This window comes from Pipra filicauda, unplaced genomic scaffold (assembly GCF_003945595.2).
Source record: "Pipra filicauda isolate LSUMZ 115617 unplaced genomic scaffold, ASM394559v2 scaffold196_size3971931_pilon, whole genome shotgun sequence".
Lineage (NCBI taxonomy): Eukaryota > Metazoa > Chordata > Aves > Passeriformes > Pipridae > Pipra > Pipra filicauda.
Window position 1 is genome coordinate 342,045 of NW_024104305.1, and position 17,237 is coordinate 359,281.

The 17,237-nt window shown below is 39.5% G+C and overlaps 1 protein-coding gene across 4 annotated transcripts in view; it reads left to right on the plus strand.

Moving 5' to 3' along the window:
* Nucleotides 1-238: 238 nt before the first annotated feature.
* The window catches only part of SH3RF1 (SH3 domain containing ring finger 1), an 85,385-nt gene continuing 68,386 nt past the window's right edge, over nucleotides 239-17,237 (plus strand). For 2 of the 4 annotated variants that reach the window (XM_027738226.2, XM_039380462.1), the window contains exons 1-2: nucleotides 467-558; nucleotides 1,874-2,362. In XM_027738226.2, coding sequence (XP_027594027.1) covers nucleotides 1,976-2,362 — 387 coding nt within the window. In that variant the 5' untranslated portion in view covers nucleotides 467-558; nucleotides 1,874-1,975. Of the gene's footprint in view, nucleotides 301-466; nucleotides 559-794; nucleotides 890-1,873; nucleotides 2,363-17,237 lie in introns of those variants that run through there. The other 2 variants (XM_039380464.1, XM_039380463.1) reach the window with 2 other exon arrangements.

Consider the following 17,237-nt stretch of genomic DNA (forward strand, 5'->3'; position numbering starts at 1 on the left):
CCGGGCTCCTCGGCTCCTCCGGCCGCAGGGCCTTGCAGCCGCTCCGGGCGTGACTTACCACAGATAGCGAGCGGGGGCAGCCCTCCGACCGACCGACCACCCTCTCTCCCTCCCTTCCGTCCTCCCTCCCTCCATCACGCCCGCTTCCTCCGCAGCCACCTCCACGCTGTGGGCGGCAGCCCCAGGTGCGTGGCCACGCTGCCCCCAGCGCACAGCCGGGTGGGGAGCGCCTCACGCCCTGTCCCGGGAAGCCTCCCGTGCTCTCCGCCGCCCCAGCCACCGCCCACAGCACCTGGCGAGGTGGGTAGGACGGGCCAGCCCCTCGCCCGTTCCCGCCCGCGGGGGGCGGTGCCGCCGCCTGGGACCCGCCGGACCCGCCCTCCGTCCCTGCCCGCGGCCCCTCGGCGGGGCGGTGCTGGGCCGCCCTTCGCGTCAGCGGCCCCTGCGCGGCGGGGCGGGGAGGGCACGGGAGTCTCGGCGCTGCTGCGGCGGGAGAGGCACCGGCGGGGCCGGCGGCGGCTCCTCACGGGAACAAAGCGGGGGCGGCGCGGCCACACGGTGAGAGCCGGGTGAGGGACGGGGAGGGGGTGTCTCTCGGGCTCCCCGGGGATCCCCCGCACCCTCGAGGGGCGGCTCGGCGCGGCGGAGGGACCGCGGGCCCGACCCCTCCCTCCGCTCCGCGCCTCGGGGCGGGGTGACAGCGCCGTGTCCCCCGCCCGCCGCCCGCCCCCGCCGCCCGGGGTGCCGTCCCCGCTCGCCCCGTGTCTCCGGGGGGATCCCTTCGCGCCGCCCGCCGCGGGGTCCGCCCGCCCGCGGTTCGCTGTGACCGAGGGGAGCGGGGTAAAGCCATAAATCGGGGAGGCGGCCCGGGCGCGGAGCCTGAGAGCAGGTAGGTGCGGGACGAGCGCCGGGAGAGCCGCTCCCGCAGGCGGCTGCGGGGGCTGGGGGAGGCGCTCAACTTCGCTCGGTGCTGGACACTGCCGAGCTCAACAAGCCTTTTTCTGCCTGTGGAGCAGCCTAGTGTGAATGATTTTTTTTGGGGGGGGGGGGGGGAAGGGGTTTTTTTAGTGGTGGTGTTTGGGGTTTTTCCCCTCCCTTTTCCCAACCCCTCGCTGCATACTGGAGCTGGCTTGGAGGCTCATCCCTGCCTCTGGCTGCATACGCAGCACTCGTGTTGTCCTAACGATATGGCAGTAGCACTTCCTGCTGTAAATCACTTCGCGATAGTTTTTGAAGCGCTTCTTAAAGGCGGCACTGTAATGAACCCTCTTGTCACTGCGTATGGTAAGCTCAGGATCCTGTGAGCTGGAGGCTGTTTTCAAGGCTCATCTGTGAATGTGCTGCAGTACTTTTCACAGAAATGGTAGAAATGCAGTTCACAATGGGCTTCGTCTTGGCATAAATGTAATTCCCTTTTCTATGCCCTGTTGGTGTACACTCTCTGATTTTGAACTCTGTTGTAGTTACCTTTGCCATCTTCTTGTTGTGAAAAAAAGCTAATTTCAAAGACATGTTCAGAGAAACTTATATATTAAGCAAGAATTATGAAAAGTAAGCTTTATTATACTACTGTACCGGGGATAGCTCTTTGTTCTGGAATAATTTGAGAAAAAAAATTCACTCAAGACTGAAATTTGTGGACACTTGAGTTTAAAAACCTTAGCTGTTAGCATTTCTTAAAATACTTTAAATAGATATATTAATGTAGATTTCTATTATTGCTATTTTAGTGTTTCTTTAATTTATTGAAATATCTACTGAGTTAGTCTAGAGATCTCTTATTTTGCTGTTTGTATGAACATCTTCATATAAAATGGTATTGCTGACTCTTTTCCCAGTTTATTAATACCTTTTTCCCCTCAAAAAATTTTAGAGCATGGTCAGAAGAGGAATGGATGTAACATGATATCCTTGCAGTGCTCAAAACACACATATTCTACAAAGATTTGTTTTTTCATTAAGTAATACAAAGAAAATGGATGAATCAGCTTTGCTGGATCTGTTGGAGTGTCCTGTTTGCTTAGAACGCCTTGATGCTTCTGCAAAGGTCTTGCCTTGCCAACACACATTTTGCAAACGGTGTCTGCTGGGCATTGTGAGCTCTCGAAATGAGCTTCGATGTCCAGAGTGCAGGACTTTGGTGGACTGCAGTGTTGACGAACTCCCCAGTAATATTTTGCTTGTTAGACTACTGGATGGCATCAAACAGAGGCCTCGAAAACCTGGAGCTGGAGGTGGGACTACCAGCACAAATGCTTTAAGGGTCCCCATCAACACTGTAGCTAACTGTGGATCAAAGGACCTGCAGAGCTCTCAAGCTGGACAGCAGCAAAGGGTGCAAGCACGGAGCCCTCCTGTAAGGGTAAGTACTATGTGGTGACAGTATTTTGTTGCATTCCTATCTTTTCCTCACCATTTCAAAATGGTTGATGGCCTCTGCTTCAGGATAAGACCAGTCAGGTGGTTAATACAACAAAATAACATATTTTTGAGAATTGTCGTAGATTTCAAGCAAAACACATCAGTGCTCCTATCACTATTGGTTTACTGTTGTGTAAATACAGTAATAATACTTCCTTATTAAAACTTAGTTTTTGAGGTAAGGAGAAGTAAAGCATTTCATACTCTTATCTGTCCTATTAAAGACCATCAAATAGAGCAAGATAACTTATGTGGAAAGCTTAAGTAATTGTTAAGGATAAACACCTTCTGAAGAACATGTGAAATTGTTCTTAGTTTGTCAACTGCAAGATTAGAGTTTTCATTTTGGGTCATGCACTTTCTGTAATGATTCTTACTATCAGTAAATTTCCTTTGAGTTAGGCATAACAAATGTTAAACATAAAGTTGTGTTGTTGAAATCGATAAAGGTTTTGCCATTGGCTTCTAAGTAGCTACATTTTTACTTCTTTTCCTTCAAAAAGATGTGTTTGAATTCCTGTGATCTGGTAAGTTATTTACATTGTCAGTCCTTACCTCTTCTTTAATTAGTTTTTTCTCAAGGTATTTTTTCTAAGTGATTCGAAAATCTATGTACCATGATGGGAAGACATTACCTTCTTTCTATACTCCAGTATGAATCTTTCTATACTCCAGTTATGCAATCTGTAGACTCTGTCATACCTTATAATCAAGACTCAGTAGCCTCATTTATGATAATTCGTTCTAGAGCCTGTGTCAGGAAATGCAATTTAATGAGATGACAGACCTTGCTCTGTTTTATCTAATGACAAAGCAGGACAGCTTCTCTGAAAGGTTTTGCTGCCCAATTTGTGATGCATGCATATTCAGAGTTCCTGTGTTTGAAGCGGAGTTTTTGAATGGTTTAGGTGGTTTCCATCTTGTGGAGTTTATTTGATTTTTATGAAATATCTTGAGGAGTTCCAAGGAGAGGGCTGGAACGTGTATTTGGCAGGACTAGTCTTTATTTTAAAGTGTAGCTGAATTATTTAGTTTACTTACCCAGGGAAGGAAGCCTTACATTGATTTTCCTGCGTTGTACTTACACGATCAGAATACCTCTGAAAGATCTTAGCTACACCTCTTAAGTTTGCATGAGGATTTAAAATACTGGGTTTTTTCCATTAGATGATATTGTTTTCTCTGCTCGCTAGAGATCTCATTAGGTTCTTTACTTTAGAATATAGAAATTATAATTATCAACCCACTTCCTGTTAATGAGTTTTGTTCTGTATATATTAATTGGTGAGGAGAGAAGGTGATCTGTGAGGTTTTTCTGTTGATGGTTTGTTTTTATGTTTTTGGTGGTTTTTCTTCCAGGAGGTAGAAACCTTAAAAAGTACTGCAAAGAAGCATCAGCAGTATCAAAACCAGTCCAGTCTTTTCCAGAACTTTAAGGTGTTTATCATGATACCTTGCTTTTGCAAAAGCTCTTCAACTTAAAACAAAGCAAAATACCTATAGAACTTGTCTATATATATTTTTTTGTGTTGACCTTTGTACGTAACTGTGTATTTTCAGAGACTACTTCTCCTCCAGAAAGGCTTCCAGTTCATCAATGTACGTGAAGGACTGCACTTCAGAGTTTCTCAAAGCCTTATTAGAAAAAATTGCTTGAATATGGAATATTCCCTCTTTTTTAATGTTCTATAATATCCTGTTGTGCAATATTTGCATTTCCAGATGTTGTGCAGAGTAGAAAGTGATAACATATGGAAGGTTGCTTCAGTTTATTAGTTATGCTGTACCGTGTGCCCTTAAAATTGTGACCATGTGCATTCCTTATGTGATTAACTGATAGTGTATATTAGTTTTCAGTGTTTTACAGTAAGGCTTCTTTGTTTACATCTTTGTTTGTGGGGTTTCACAGGCATTCTTGTGCCGCCTTTCTTTTGGGAGACAGGGAAAGATGATGATCTCATCTTTTGTCCACTTCATCCAGAGCCTTTTTTACTAGGAAGGCAGTACTTTTAAGAACACAAAGAGGCTTTGACAGATAAGAAGGTGGAGATATGAACTAATTTTCCTTTTTCTATATGAAAGGTGTTTAAAAAAAAAAAAGTCCAGAAAGCAAAATACCAATTTAATGGACAGTGTTGAAGTGAATGCCCTATTTGCTTTGCTAACTCTTACACAAAGATGCTTGCAAATACAGTTCCTCTCTGGGAACTGAAGAGGAAAATCTGTTTCTAGATAACTGGCAGAGTCAGATTTCCTAAACTAATTTTGCTGAAGGGGAACTAGTAAATGAAAGTTTCTGTTGTGTTAAATGAAGTGAACGTGGATGAAGGCTGTCAAGTCATAAACATTCTGCTTATACCCTGAAGTTATACTAAGCTCATAAATGCCCTTTCAGAGAATGCCATAATTTTCAGAAGAAGTTAATATAGCATGTACTGCAGCATGATTTCCTGAACTGCATCAATGACTGTGGAGCAGCCAGCCCTGTTACTGCACAGTATATTGCATTCTCTGTATGTACGTGGTGACACATGGCAATAAACAAACTAATGGTTCCTTGAGTCTTAAAACTAATGACTCTGGGTGGGTGGTGGGGTTTAACAAATCTTGTGCCTTGTATCTCCCCCACTATAGTAACTGTGTTTCTCTCTGTAACCCTTACAAGCTTTCACTGCTGTAACAATTTATCCCTGCAAGTTCTTTACCTGTTTCATTTCCCTGCTGTTTTGATATGTAAAACCTTCTGTGCCTTTCCTTGGTACTGGTTGGACAAAGGCAGCATCCTGCTGTACCTGATGGAGAACTTGTGTTTGCTGACTTCCCAGCACTTCTGTTCTGAGCAGTCAGCTTGCCTGGGAGAAAAAATAAAATGGTTATGCTCATACTGCAACTTCCTCTCTGGTATGGATGCTAATTTAATGATTTCTACTTTTTTTGAAGCGAAAACCTTCAGCTAAGTTGTCAGCTTGGAAGGGCTGTAAGAAGCATGGCCTGCTGTCAAATATGCTTGGGACTGGTCATAAGGAGCAAGTTATTGAGGGCTGTTGAGAGGCTGCATTACCACATGAGCCTTGTTTCCTTCAAAAGAGTGTATGAAAATGTTAGGATCCTTACTTACAAGTTTATGCTCAGTTATTCTTTTTGTCATTTTCACAAAGTATGTCAAACAAGAATTATCTTAAGTTACTTATGGCAGTTTTACAAGGGTATGCTTATTGTAGGAGTCTTAAACGTAGCTGTGTGTATAAGTTGCTAGATGTTGGAGAGCTGTTCTAATTTCTTTACTAGGTATATTTAAGATAATATATGTTTAGCTTTTTCCTTGAATTTATATTTGCCTAAGACATACGATTCTCCTAGTTTGTTTATAGTCCAAATTTCTGAAATTAGGGCTGTCTTTTCAGCAGAACCTAGAGCAGAGTTTGTCTAGATAGTCTGAAATCTCATCCCTGTTTAAAATATTTTTTAATAAGGTTTTAGCTGTTTTCTGGACCAAACGAAGGCAGGAAGAGCTAAGAAAAGGATTCAAATGATCTCTGCTAACAAAAGCGTGAATAGCTCAAAAGTTGGGCATTCCTAATAGAGTTGATGCCTGTGCTGAATAAGTATTGATGGTGTAATTTGAGTATAGTATACTGTATGTCAGTGGAAAATCTTATCAAGAAATGTTACAATGCAATGTCAAAGTCCTAAAGCTTTTCCTTTCTTTGTTGTTTTTATTCTGGAAAACTGATAGAAACCTCTGGTGATACCACTTTTGAAGACTTTGATGAAGTCTTCTTGAAATGAGAGGGTAAAGGAACGTTACCTTCGGAAAGAAAAACCCACAAACAGGAGGTTGTTCTCTATTTGCTAATGCTTAGCAGTGGTGCAGTGTCCTGTAAACCCACACATCCATTCTCATACTTGCGTGCAGGAAAGCAGCAGTACAATTTTAAATTTGCATATCCATACTGCTGCAGCAGTGGTCATTTGTGATCCAGTAGGCTTGTCTGGGAACTGCTGAAGCAGTTTTAATGCCAGAAAAGAAAATAAATGGAGCCAGGTTTTCCTCCCCCAGCCATTGTGTTTGACCTCAGCACACACCTTGGGGTAATAGGGACAATGGGCCACCTTCTAGTCTGTGAGGACTTATGCAGGGCAGGCTTCTCTGTCAGACTCAATAGATGATGCCAACACTAACCACTCTGGAGAAGAGAGCTCAGGGTAGCAACTTGCACAGTTTGACTATTTTGCAGGTTGCAGAAAACTGATAAAAGCCAAAACAACTCCTGTTGTTGTAGGGCTACTGAGATCCTGGCAGAACTTAAATATCAAAGAAAGCTTCTTAGACTAGAAAATAACAATGGGACTGAAAATGTGCATTCATAGATCAATAATTTTATTAAGTAATTGTAAATAAATACTGGAGTTGCCAAGCATAGCAGCAAGTGTAGATTGGAACAGATGTTTAAATCATCTCTGAAGAAGAGTTAGTGGAGTAAAACAGCACAAAAAAATGTATCAGTCAATATCTGCTGGTCAGGTACTTTTAGAGGAGTACATCATCATAGTAGATCAGATTGTAAAGTATACCATTTTAAGGGAAAAAGTAGTTGTAGAAATATGCAAGAAACAGTAGCTAATGCAGTTAGTTTCATGATTGTTATTTGTGATGGTAGGCTGGAGAATCATCACTTGATGATACCTGATTTTGAGCTGACCTCAGCTGCCCAGAGGGATATTCCATACCATATGGCATCACACTCAGCGGGGAGGGAAGAAGAAGGAAGTGGGGGAAGTTCCCAAGTGATATTTGAGAATCTGGAGATAGACCCCTATTCATATTCTGGAGTCATCATTAGAAAATCTTTTGTGAAGTCATTGTAAATTGTGTATGCATACTTTTGTTTCATCTCATTCTTGCAGAAATACCTACTGCTTTTATATTTACAATTGCTTGTACAATTTTAATTACTTCTGTGTAACGCTGCTGTATCCTATGTTAAACTAGAAAAAATCTAATGGAGATTATAAATATAAAAGGAAAAGTAGACTGACTCTCATGGTGTTAATGTTTCCTTTCAGAGATAAGTAATTAGGTAGAGAGGGAGGATAAGTAAAAGGAAGAATTGTCTCTGTATCCAGACTTTGGGCTACGATTGAGAGCTTCCGGACTCAGTTCCTGCCTTTGCCACAGACATCCTTTATGACCTTGTACAGAGTCACTCAAAGCTCTTTGTGCCTCTGTTTCCCATCTGCAGATATGACTGATAGTACTTTCTTTGTTTGACTCACTATTTAAACTGTATACTCTCCAGGGCAGAGATTGACTTTTTAAATTTTGGATGTATCCATAGGGTGTTTTACAATGGCTCTACAGTCTCAGCTGAGGACAGTAGATCCTGCTGTTGACTCCAAATGGTTGACTTCCGCTTTACTGGGGAACCATTCATATCCATTTCCTGTCCCAAAGATGGTGCAATGCCCAGTGTCACGTTGTTAAGAGGATTTAATTTTGTTTGGATGTTTAATACGAAATCACATTAATACCTCAGTGAGGAAAAGCTGGACACTTAAAACATCCATGTACTATCCCACTCTTCAGCTATGGAAATCTACATCTGACTGGCACACTGGTGTGTAGATTTGAGTATGTTTTGAAAAGACTAAGAAGTGAGAATATCTAATGCAAATTGTGTTGGCAGTACAGAAATATTTTATTCCTTACTTTGAACCTCAATAGCTATCTTGAACCTGTGAACTAACATTAATCTGCTTGTTAAAATAGCTGCCAAACAGGTGCGGCTGTTTAGAGAACTATTTATTTAGAAAACAATTAGGTTTTGAAGTAAACTGATTTATAAACTAAAAACCAAGTCCATATTATTTAATTGTAATACTGAAATCCCCTTAAATTTAGATTATGATACTGTTTTTGTGTGTGTGTGTGTGTGTGTGTGTGTGTGTGTTAGTGGAAGACATTATTGTATGCTTGCTTTGTTTTCAGGTTGAAGAGGGCGCTGTCTTTATTTCCCTTCATTTTCTAGTTTAAGGTTCCTCTATTTCTGTAGATTCATTTAAAACCACCTGTGTGAAATAAAATGGTGTCTTTTTTCACCCACTTTAATGTGCCCAGTGAATTACAGGTTATTGCTCTACTCAAAAAGCTTTGATCATTCAGAAAATTTAAACTTCTGCATAAAAGGAAGTCTCAAGCCCTCACTTTTAATGGGCTTGTGAAGGGGAGCAGGTTTTTTTAGAGAGAATAAAAATCCTTGAATTTTTGTCTCATTACCACAGAAATCATATACCAATAAAATTACTTTACATAGGTGATCCAGGGTCTGGTCAGAAAAGCCAGTTGGCAGTGCTGGTGTTGTGTTTCTGTGTGCACAGTGTCTGGCTTTCTGCAGTGGGTACCTCTTGTTTGGTGGCTTAATAGGCATCATGTATAGTATGAAGAGCTGAAGAGGCTGATTGTGATGGGGTCAGCTAGAAATCCTTCATCTCCTCTCTCCTTTACCTGAGTGACATGGTTTTTACATGGTACTTCAGTGTTTAGTGCATGCATAGAAACTGCAGAAAACAGAAAGCCTGAAACTGCAGCTGTGATAATAAAACTGGAAACTTGTTATGTTCAGTTGTTTGTCTTTCTTTTGGTGGACTTCCCCTTCCAGTGCATTTGGCCTTCTCCTTATGACATGCTTAACACCTTCCTTGGTCTTTTCTTTGGCTCCATCATTGTCCTTTGTTTAAATGTTCTTTTGCCTCTGATCTTAATGTACTGCTTCCAACAAAAAGAAAACATATATTTTTCTTCCCTCTTGTGTCCAATTTGTCCTTGACTGTGTCAAACATAAGGAACGTAAAATAAACAATAAGAAAGAAAATTTTCTATTGAAGTATCTGGACTACAGACAATCTTGAAGTAATTGTAACTAAAATCTGCCAAATGAATGAAAGTCATAAAATATAGGTTAATATTACTGTATTGCTTAGTCTCCTGGGGTTTGAAAGTTTCTTTTTTCTTTCTTCTCCTTTAAACCAATGCCTATATACGCATCTTAGTGTGGACAAGAATGTGTCTCAGTAATTAAAGCTGAAATATCATCTGGTCAGCCCTGTTCACGCATATACCTCATTACTGCTTTCACGAACGAAAAGTGTGCATCTGTTAAACCTCATTTCCTGTTTTAGTAGACAGAAAAGCTCATCTTGGAAAATTAGCAGTGAATTCTTGGGTCAATTGAACTAGATCAAATTCTTTGCTATTCTTTTCATATCACCAAATCAGAGTCTTTTTAGAGAGCAGGTTTTTTTGGACTGAGAGTAGCTGTTTTGAGGTGAACTGGATTAATTTTAGGAAGCAAGTGGATCTGAGGTGGGGGAGTTGCACATCCAAGTGCTCTTTTCTGCACTTCTTATCTTTCTTTGGTTTAGAGGGGGAGATGGCAGTACTGTCCTCTGACTACCAGACTGAACAGTGGGGCTTATCCTAGTCAGAGCCTTGCTGCGCTGAGTGTGTCTGAATAACATCTTATTCATTTCCCATGGATATTGTTGGGGCTGCTGTGCACTGTGGGTACGAAACCCCAAGCTGGGCAGCACAGAGGCAATTGCTTAAGTCTGTTTCTCACCTGCATCCTCTAAAAGGTCAGGAAATCACTGGAACTCAGAAAGATGCTCTGGAGATAAGGACAACCCAAAGAGAGAAACTGAGTCCAGTATTTTGAATTCTTTTGACATGTGATGCTTATATGCATATCTTTAAAATGTTTCCTGGAAACCTACAGGTTTGGATTCTCCAGTTAAAGGGAAACTGAAACACAGAAGTCAATGTTTCATTTACAGACACTGTTGCCAAAGTGTCTCAGAATATGAGCCTGCTGGGTAGGTGAAAGTCAACTGTCGTGCATATGAGCAATCCACCATGGAAATCATTTATCCCTCTACTCTTAGAAACTTTGGACTATGACACTCATTTTACACTTGTGACACTCGAGCATGTGATTTACTGTCCAAAGTTAAGGTTTTGTAGCATAAGAGTATAAACACTTCAGAATTTTAAATAATTTCTTGTCTAGATATTTGTTCCTAACTTATTCGGCTCTTGATTAATCCCCTCTGCCCTCTCCTCCCCCAAACACTTAAATTCTCAAGTATTAAAAAACTAGGACCTGCAAGAATGTGTCTGATCTCCTAAAAACAAGGACAAGATTTTCTTGTGCGCTCTCTCTCACACAGTAATTGCTTGAAATATTGCTGATATGCTTGGGCTTCCACATCTAATGTTTTAAATATGGTGAAAAATTATGGGTTTTTTTGTTTGTTTCTTTGTTTTTAATTGAACTAAAAGCTCTGGTCTGGTGTACTTTCTGTCTTCCTTGATTTTTTCAGAGCGAAATACAGATTGCCAGTTTTTATTTTCTGAAAATGTGCAAAGTATAATTTTATAGTTTCTAACTGGGAAGTATGCTATTAATCATAAATCTATTTTGATCAAAGATAAGCATTTCAGTGTTGCTTAAATCTTAATACAGATATTGTTCTCCTCCTCTCTGAAGTGAAGGACTGCTGCCAATGCTGCACATAGGATAAGCCAGGCAGCAAGAGTATGTCGTGTTGGACTTCATAACACCTGCAGCACTCCTCAGTCTTTTGTGTTCGTTTGTTAATAAGGCTGATTTATTTCATAGCATTAGTGTTGCAGAAAGATGAGGTAACTCTGCTCTTCTTTTTTTTTGTAAAGGAAAGATGTGCGTATTACTTTTCTTGACTTTCTCTTCTCAGCACCTAAGCTTTCAAAATATACATGTGCATTGAAAGCTTTTTAAAGAACCAAACCACTGTTATATCTTGTGTGAACCACAGTTCTACAAGACAAGCCTTTGAAAAGCTGTGGTTACAGACGAAAGTACTCATTCCTGCAGACTTTCAAGCTGCTGAACTCAAGAAAAGGAATGTAGTCTTGCTTGCACAGAGGTGGTAGAAGATCAATACAAAATAATTTGAAACAAGTCTCTTCAACTGTTCTTTATTAGTATGTCTATCTTAGCTCATTATGTTATAGTATGTGTTTTATTTATATAAAAAGAATTGGGGAAGAATGAAGCACTTCTGACATCAAAAAGTGTTCAGATGAAAAATAGTCAAAGATAATCAGATGACGATCTGAGTTGGCATATATAGGGCATAGCTGTTCTAAAAGCTTATTTTAAACAAATCCAGTAAAGATGAATTCACTGTACTGTGGTAATGTGCCCCTGAGTAGCGATGAAGCTTTTATTCTGAAGCTGAGAGCTTGCTAAAAGAAAATCAATGTCTCATGGACCTTCACTTGTTCATGTGTACCAGTGCCCTACCATCTGACATGGTCTTTTTCATGAGCTAGATAAAGATCTGAGAGGAGACTCTTAAATCTTATCCACACTAGCAGACTTAAGCCATTTTCAAAACCTGTTTAATTTAACACAGTTTTAAATCCACAGCCTTATTAAGTTAACAAGCCTTCAGCTTGCCACCAGGTTCTGTAATCCTCTTAGGTCTTGGGTCTAAGCAGGGCAGGGATAGTCAATAAGCAGATGAATAGATAATCTTTCAGAAGACAGATCCTAAAGTTGAGAATTGCTGATCTGAATTTTCATTGAGTATAAGATACACTACCACAGTACTTACTATGTGAGGAAAAAGTTGAAATGACTATCGCTTTGTTTCAGGGGAAGAAGAATGAATAAAGGATTTTTAAAAAATGCATTAATTTCTGGTTTGCAGCCCAATAAAATTAGGTTAAATTTTAAATATAGAATGAGGTAGATAAAAATAACAATTTATTTCCTTGCCATTATGCATATGCATATTAAAATCTTCGTGTGGTTGTTTCACAAGCTATTTTTGAAAATCTTTCAGGCAATCAGTAGTCTGTGGACCAGAATTTAAAGAACGTTAATGCAGATCATGTGGCACCACTGCAGTCTGCATATTGCTTCTGTTCAATTTTGGCTCTTCTAATACTCTCGAGCTTAAGCCGTGTCTATCTGCTGAACAGAGCTCCTGAGGTAGTGGAGCTGGAGGAAGGAAAACCAACCAGTTTGTAGTGGAAGAATTCAACCTAACATGAGGATTCCTGCCAGACGTATTCACACAGCACCAGAGTAGGAGCAGAGGAAGTGGATCATGGAATCACTAGTGTTGCAAAAGACCTCCAAATTCAAGTCCAACCTTTGACCAAATACTGCCATGTCCACTAAACCATATCATGAAGTGCCACATCCACTCGTGTTTTAAACACTGCTAGGGATGGTGATTACACCACTTCCCTAGGGAGCTTGTTCGGATGTAGGATGCAAACCAGGTCCAGGAGATGGCAAGGGTGACTTTATGTTTGGAGATGGTGGCAAAAGAGCTGAGCGCACAACTAGTCTGAGGCATGGACACTATCACTTATCTCATTGAAAGGGTGGGAGAAGGCCTCTGGGAGAACATGACTGAAAAGCAGAGAAATTTCAGTGCTGATGAGTGATAAAGACCCAAAAGATCAAAGTAATAAGGGAGCAAAAAGGATAGTGGTATGGAAATAAAACAAAATATGATAGTAGATTTGTAACATAGCAATAGACCAATTAGATAAAATATTATGGAGGAAATGGGATCAAGCAAATGACTCTTGGCTCACTCTTGAATTAGAGACTTGGTGAGGAGGACATGCTGCAGTAACAAGGTGAAGAGGTAGCTTGATGTTTGAGGACGGTTTTGGAGTGTATCAAAATAGAAAAGTTGATGTGAAGAAGTTGACTAGACAAGAGGTGAGAACAAAATTTGTGTTCACTCACATGCCTTCTACTTTCCTTCAGTATGTGTGTATTTGAATTTTAAAATACTGTGTATTTTATTTTTCATTGTTTATTTTGAAATATTGTGTCATGTATTATGTGACGTTTAGAATAGTTCCGTTCCAGAATGGTCAAAGAACTTCCATTCAGGACTGTGAGGGTTATTTCTGGCATGTCTCTCAAGCACTTTGAGATTCCTTACAGGATTCTAGAAATGTCAATTTTATTACTAATTTTATTACTAATAATGTATTCTCATTGTTCTTATGGAACCGATAGAGCTACAAATTTTAATCTTTCATTCAGTGAACTTGAAAAGAATATAGGAAATGGTGGGTTGGCATCCTAGGAATTGCTTGGAAATTGAACAAGATTCTCAAAGAAGGAAGAAAAAATAAACACAGTCTATGACTATTCTTATTTAATGGCATTTTCTTTCATCTTGCTAACATGTTTCCTCAGTCTTCTGTCTATTCCTTCAGTTAGTAATAGCTGAAAATAAGGATTTAAACATCCTACCAGCATTACAGACTATGGTCCCAATCTATTCTTTTGAATTCAGTCATGACAGTCAAGAAGAATGAATTTCATGGTACATGTTCTCCAAGCAAAATAACAGAATATTTTCAGATTTCAGTCCCTTGGAGTAGCTCACCTTTCCTTAATACTGTCAAAAGGAGAACTATCTTTTCAGAACTATGCTTTCAAAATACATTATTTTTTGATCACTGAGAAGGATTTGTGTTTATTTTCACTTTCACTAATAAGGGAATTGGTTTTTCAGCAGAGAAATAGAATAGCTAGTGGGCTGTTTCTGAAAATGGGTTCCTAAAGTAGTTTACAACTTCAATAAATGTTTATCTTCTTGTACTGAAACCTCTGAATGCAGAAAGAAACATAAGGGTCAAAGAAAGCTTATTTCTGACTGGGTTTATGCTCTTTACTCAGGAAATCATATTTTGTCATATATTCAGTTCAGAATTTTGTTGCTTGTAAAAGGGAACTGATGTCATTTATGCTTCTCTATTTGGTTTTTTATCACCCTACCATTAAATGGAACTGCATGAAAGAGGTATTTATTTTAAATACCGTAGAGGAGAAACTGGTTATTCTATGCACTCTGTACAAAGCTTGTGTGCTTTTATTTACTTAAATATAATAAAATATTAAATGCTGTGTCTTATGCATTTAGATAGGGAATATTCATAATTGCATATGTTGTGATTGATAGGGAGATTTTGTTATTTATTTTTTTAATATACTCTTGTTTCAAATTTTCTGAGTTTGCACAAAACGAATCAAAAGAAAAAGGGGGTAGGAGTTAAACCAGTGCAACTGTCAGGAAGTGATTGTGCCTTTTTTTTCCTGCAGCAATCACAGAATTTTACATAAAAACTCAAGTGCCATTTTAAAAATATTCTCTGAATAACATTTTATGTAACACTGCATCCTAATTCCTTTTAGAGCTTTTGAAATGTCTGCAGTTAGCCTCTACCACACAATTCCTTATTTTTTGATGTTGATGGGAGTTACATGAGTTAATGAGATAGATTGGTTGATGAAGTTTGTGCCCATGTTTCTTGTGTCTTGTAGGCTGTGGCTGTCTAGATGGGTGTATATTTTTTTTGTCTGGGGTGTACTGCTCAGTTCTCAAGTAAAGAGATTATATTAGAAATGGTTAAAAAAGTAGTGAAATTATTTTAGAGCAAATTTTGTACTTGCAGTCATGGAAGGATATGGATTCATAATATTCAGAGGTACAGTCCTTGGAAGAAATCTCTGTGCGGCTGAAATTTTTCATCTTCTTTCAAGGGGATTTCAGTGCTGCTTCACTTAGATATAGTCAGATTGAAGCCCAGTTGCACATAGCCAGATTGAAGTTCAAGGTCATTGATCTGAATCAAGCAGAAACACTAACTTGGCCATTGAATTAGACATGTCTTACAGCTCAAAAAATCTTATAGCCCAGTATGCAGTAACCACAGTGTAGTCTCACCTATAGTAAATGGAAAACAAAGTATTGCAAATCATGTGTTTCAAGCAAACCTTGAAGTAGTTGCTTTCAGGAATTATTGAGTTCTGTTTGCATAACAAACATACCTTATGATGTTGGAGGAATCCTCTTTGTTCTTAAACAGATAACTTCACCTTCTGCTACAGTCTTGTTTAGGAAATCTTCTAACTGCTATTTGCAATGTACAGTTAGGACCACACATCTTCCTAGAAGCAACATCTAATTCTTGAAAAGTCAAATACCTCTGGTTCTTAAAGCTAGAACATTAGTAAGAATTTGTAAGATTTCATATAGACCAAAATCAAGTTATGCACTGCTTTTCTAGGTTTGAATGCATGAATATGTTTAAAAACTGAGATTCATGTTCTTTCCACGTTTCATTTTTGGGAAAGAGGTAGAGCCAATGAAACTTTTGGGAGAGTGTGGATTTTTGACTTAGGGGAAAACCATTGCTTTTACAAAGGAAGATCAAACTTGGCACCAAACAGAATTCAAATGTCAGGGCTTTGTCAGCACCACAGAGCTCTGTTTTTGGGTGTGGATTCCAATTACTGAAGTTTAGGCTGAACATACCATTAAATGCCAACTGTGCTTTGTTTTTGGAAAAGGTAGTTGATTTTTATCAGGATAAATGAATTTGAATGTCTTAGTAGTGGTAGTCAGTGGATGAAATAGCATTTGATTTGTGCTGTGTTTTGAAACAAGAATACTTTTTTGCAGATTTCTTTCTTCTATTCAGCATATTAAATTTAATGGAAGAAATCTGTCCAAACTCACTGTGTTTATATTTTTCAGGGTCTTGTAGCTATAGTAGTAAAATTGCAGTTTTGAACTTTGCTAGTAAAATATACATTGGAAAATATTCTGTTGGAATAGAGAGGCATGTTAATGGCTTCCAAGAAAACAGATCTGGTAAAAACCTGTAAGTGCGGTAGATATCCTTCATTACAGGGACACTGGTCTTAGTGTTCCTTTGGTAGCTGAAGCAATAAAGCTGCTGCTAAAGGCACCGATCAGCAGAATAAGTCTGGAACAGGGGATAGTACGCTATGAAGGCTGATAAAACTGACCATAAATACCAGAGCTGGGTCATTGGTTAGTGCCTGAAGAAAAACAGAATTTCTGAGAGAGGATTAACAAGAAGGAAGAAAAGCATCAGAGCTTTGCATGAACCATCAAGGCAACAGACAACACTGTAGAAAGCACAGGAATTGCAGATAGCACTAACAATTGGAAAGTATGTGAGTGCTGTTTCTTGGTCATATTATTTTTGGAGAATCATGATTTTATGAATATTCTTGGTAAATACTATTTTTAATTTTATTTTGTCTCCCTAATGAAGGTGAGCCAGCAGGGACTACAAATGTTAGCTAGCTGTTTAGATTGAGGGCTAACAAATATTTTGTATTTTATCTCAGTGGTTTTTGTGTGTCTTTGCATGAAATGTTTTGAAAAGACATTGGGAAAAAATGGCATTGAATACAGAGGTCCCATTTATTTTTCTGTTTAGTCGTTTTGTCAGTGTGCATTAAATCTCCCTTAAGTGAATCACCGTAATTAAGGTAAGTCGGCCTTTGTTTCAGTGTTTAACGTACTGTGAAGATTGGTACCAGTGATTGTAGTGACTTAATCATGTAGACTTCAGCCCCCTTTCTAAAGCTGAAGTTGTTCTGCTCTGTGAAAATAAAATATTCACTGGAAAAAGGATTAAAACCCAACTGCTCACATCCCAGGCGAGTGCTCGGGTCATTGAGCCAGAGGATTGTTTTGCCATCCCTTTCAGTGCTGTAAGAGAGGTTAGGGGGAATCCATGCTGAGACATCTGTGGTTTTTTTGGTTAGATCTCATGCCATGTTGAATCATGTATTGCAGGTATGAATGATGCTTCTTATGGAAATAGCACCTTTTTACTGTTTTTTTCTTTATCTCCTTTTTTGTATCCCCAATGAATAATTCGATCACATAAAATAATTCTGATTGCGTATTTTGTC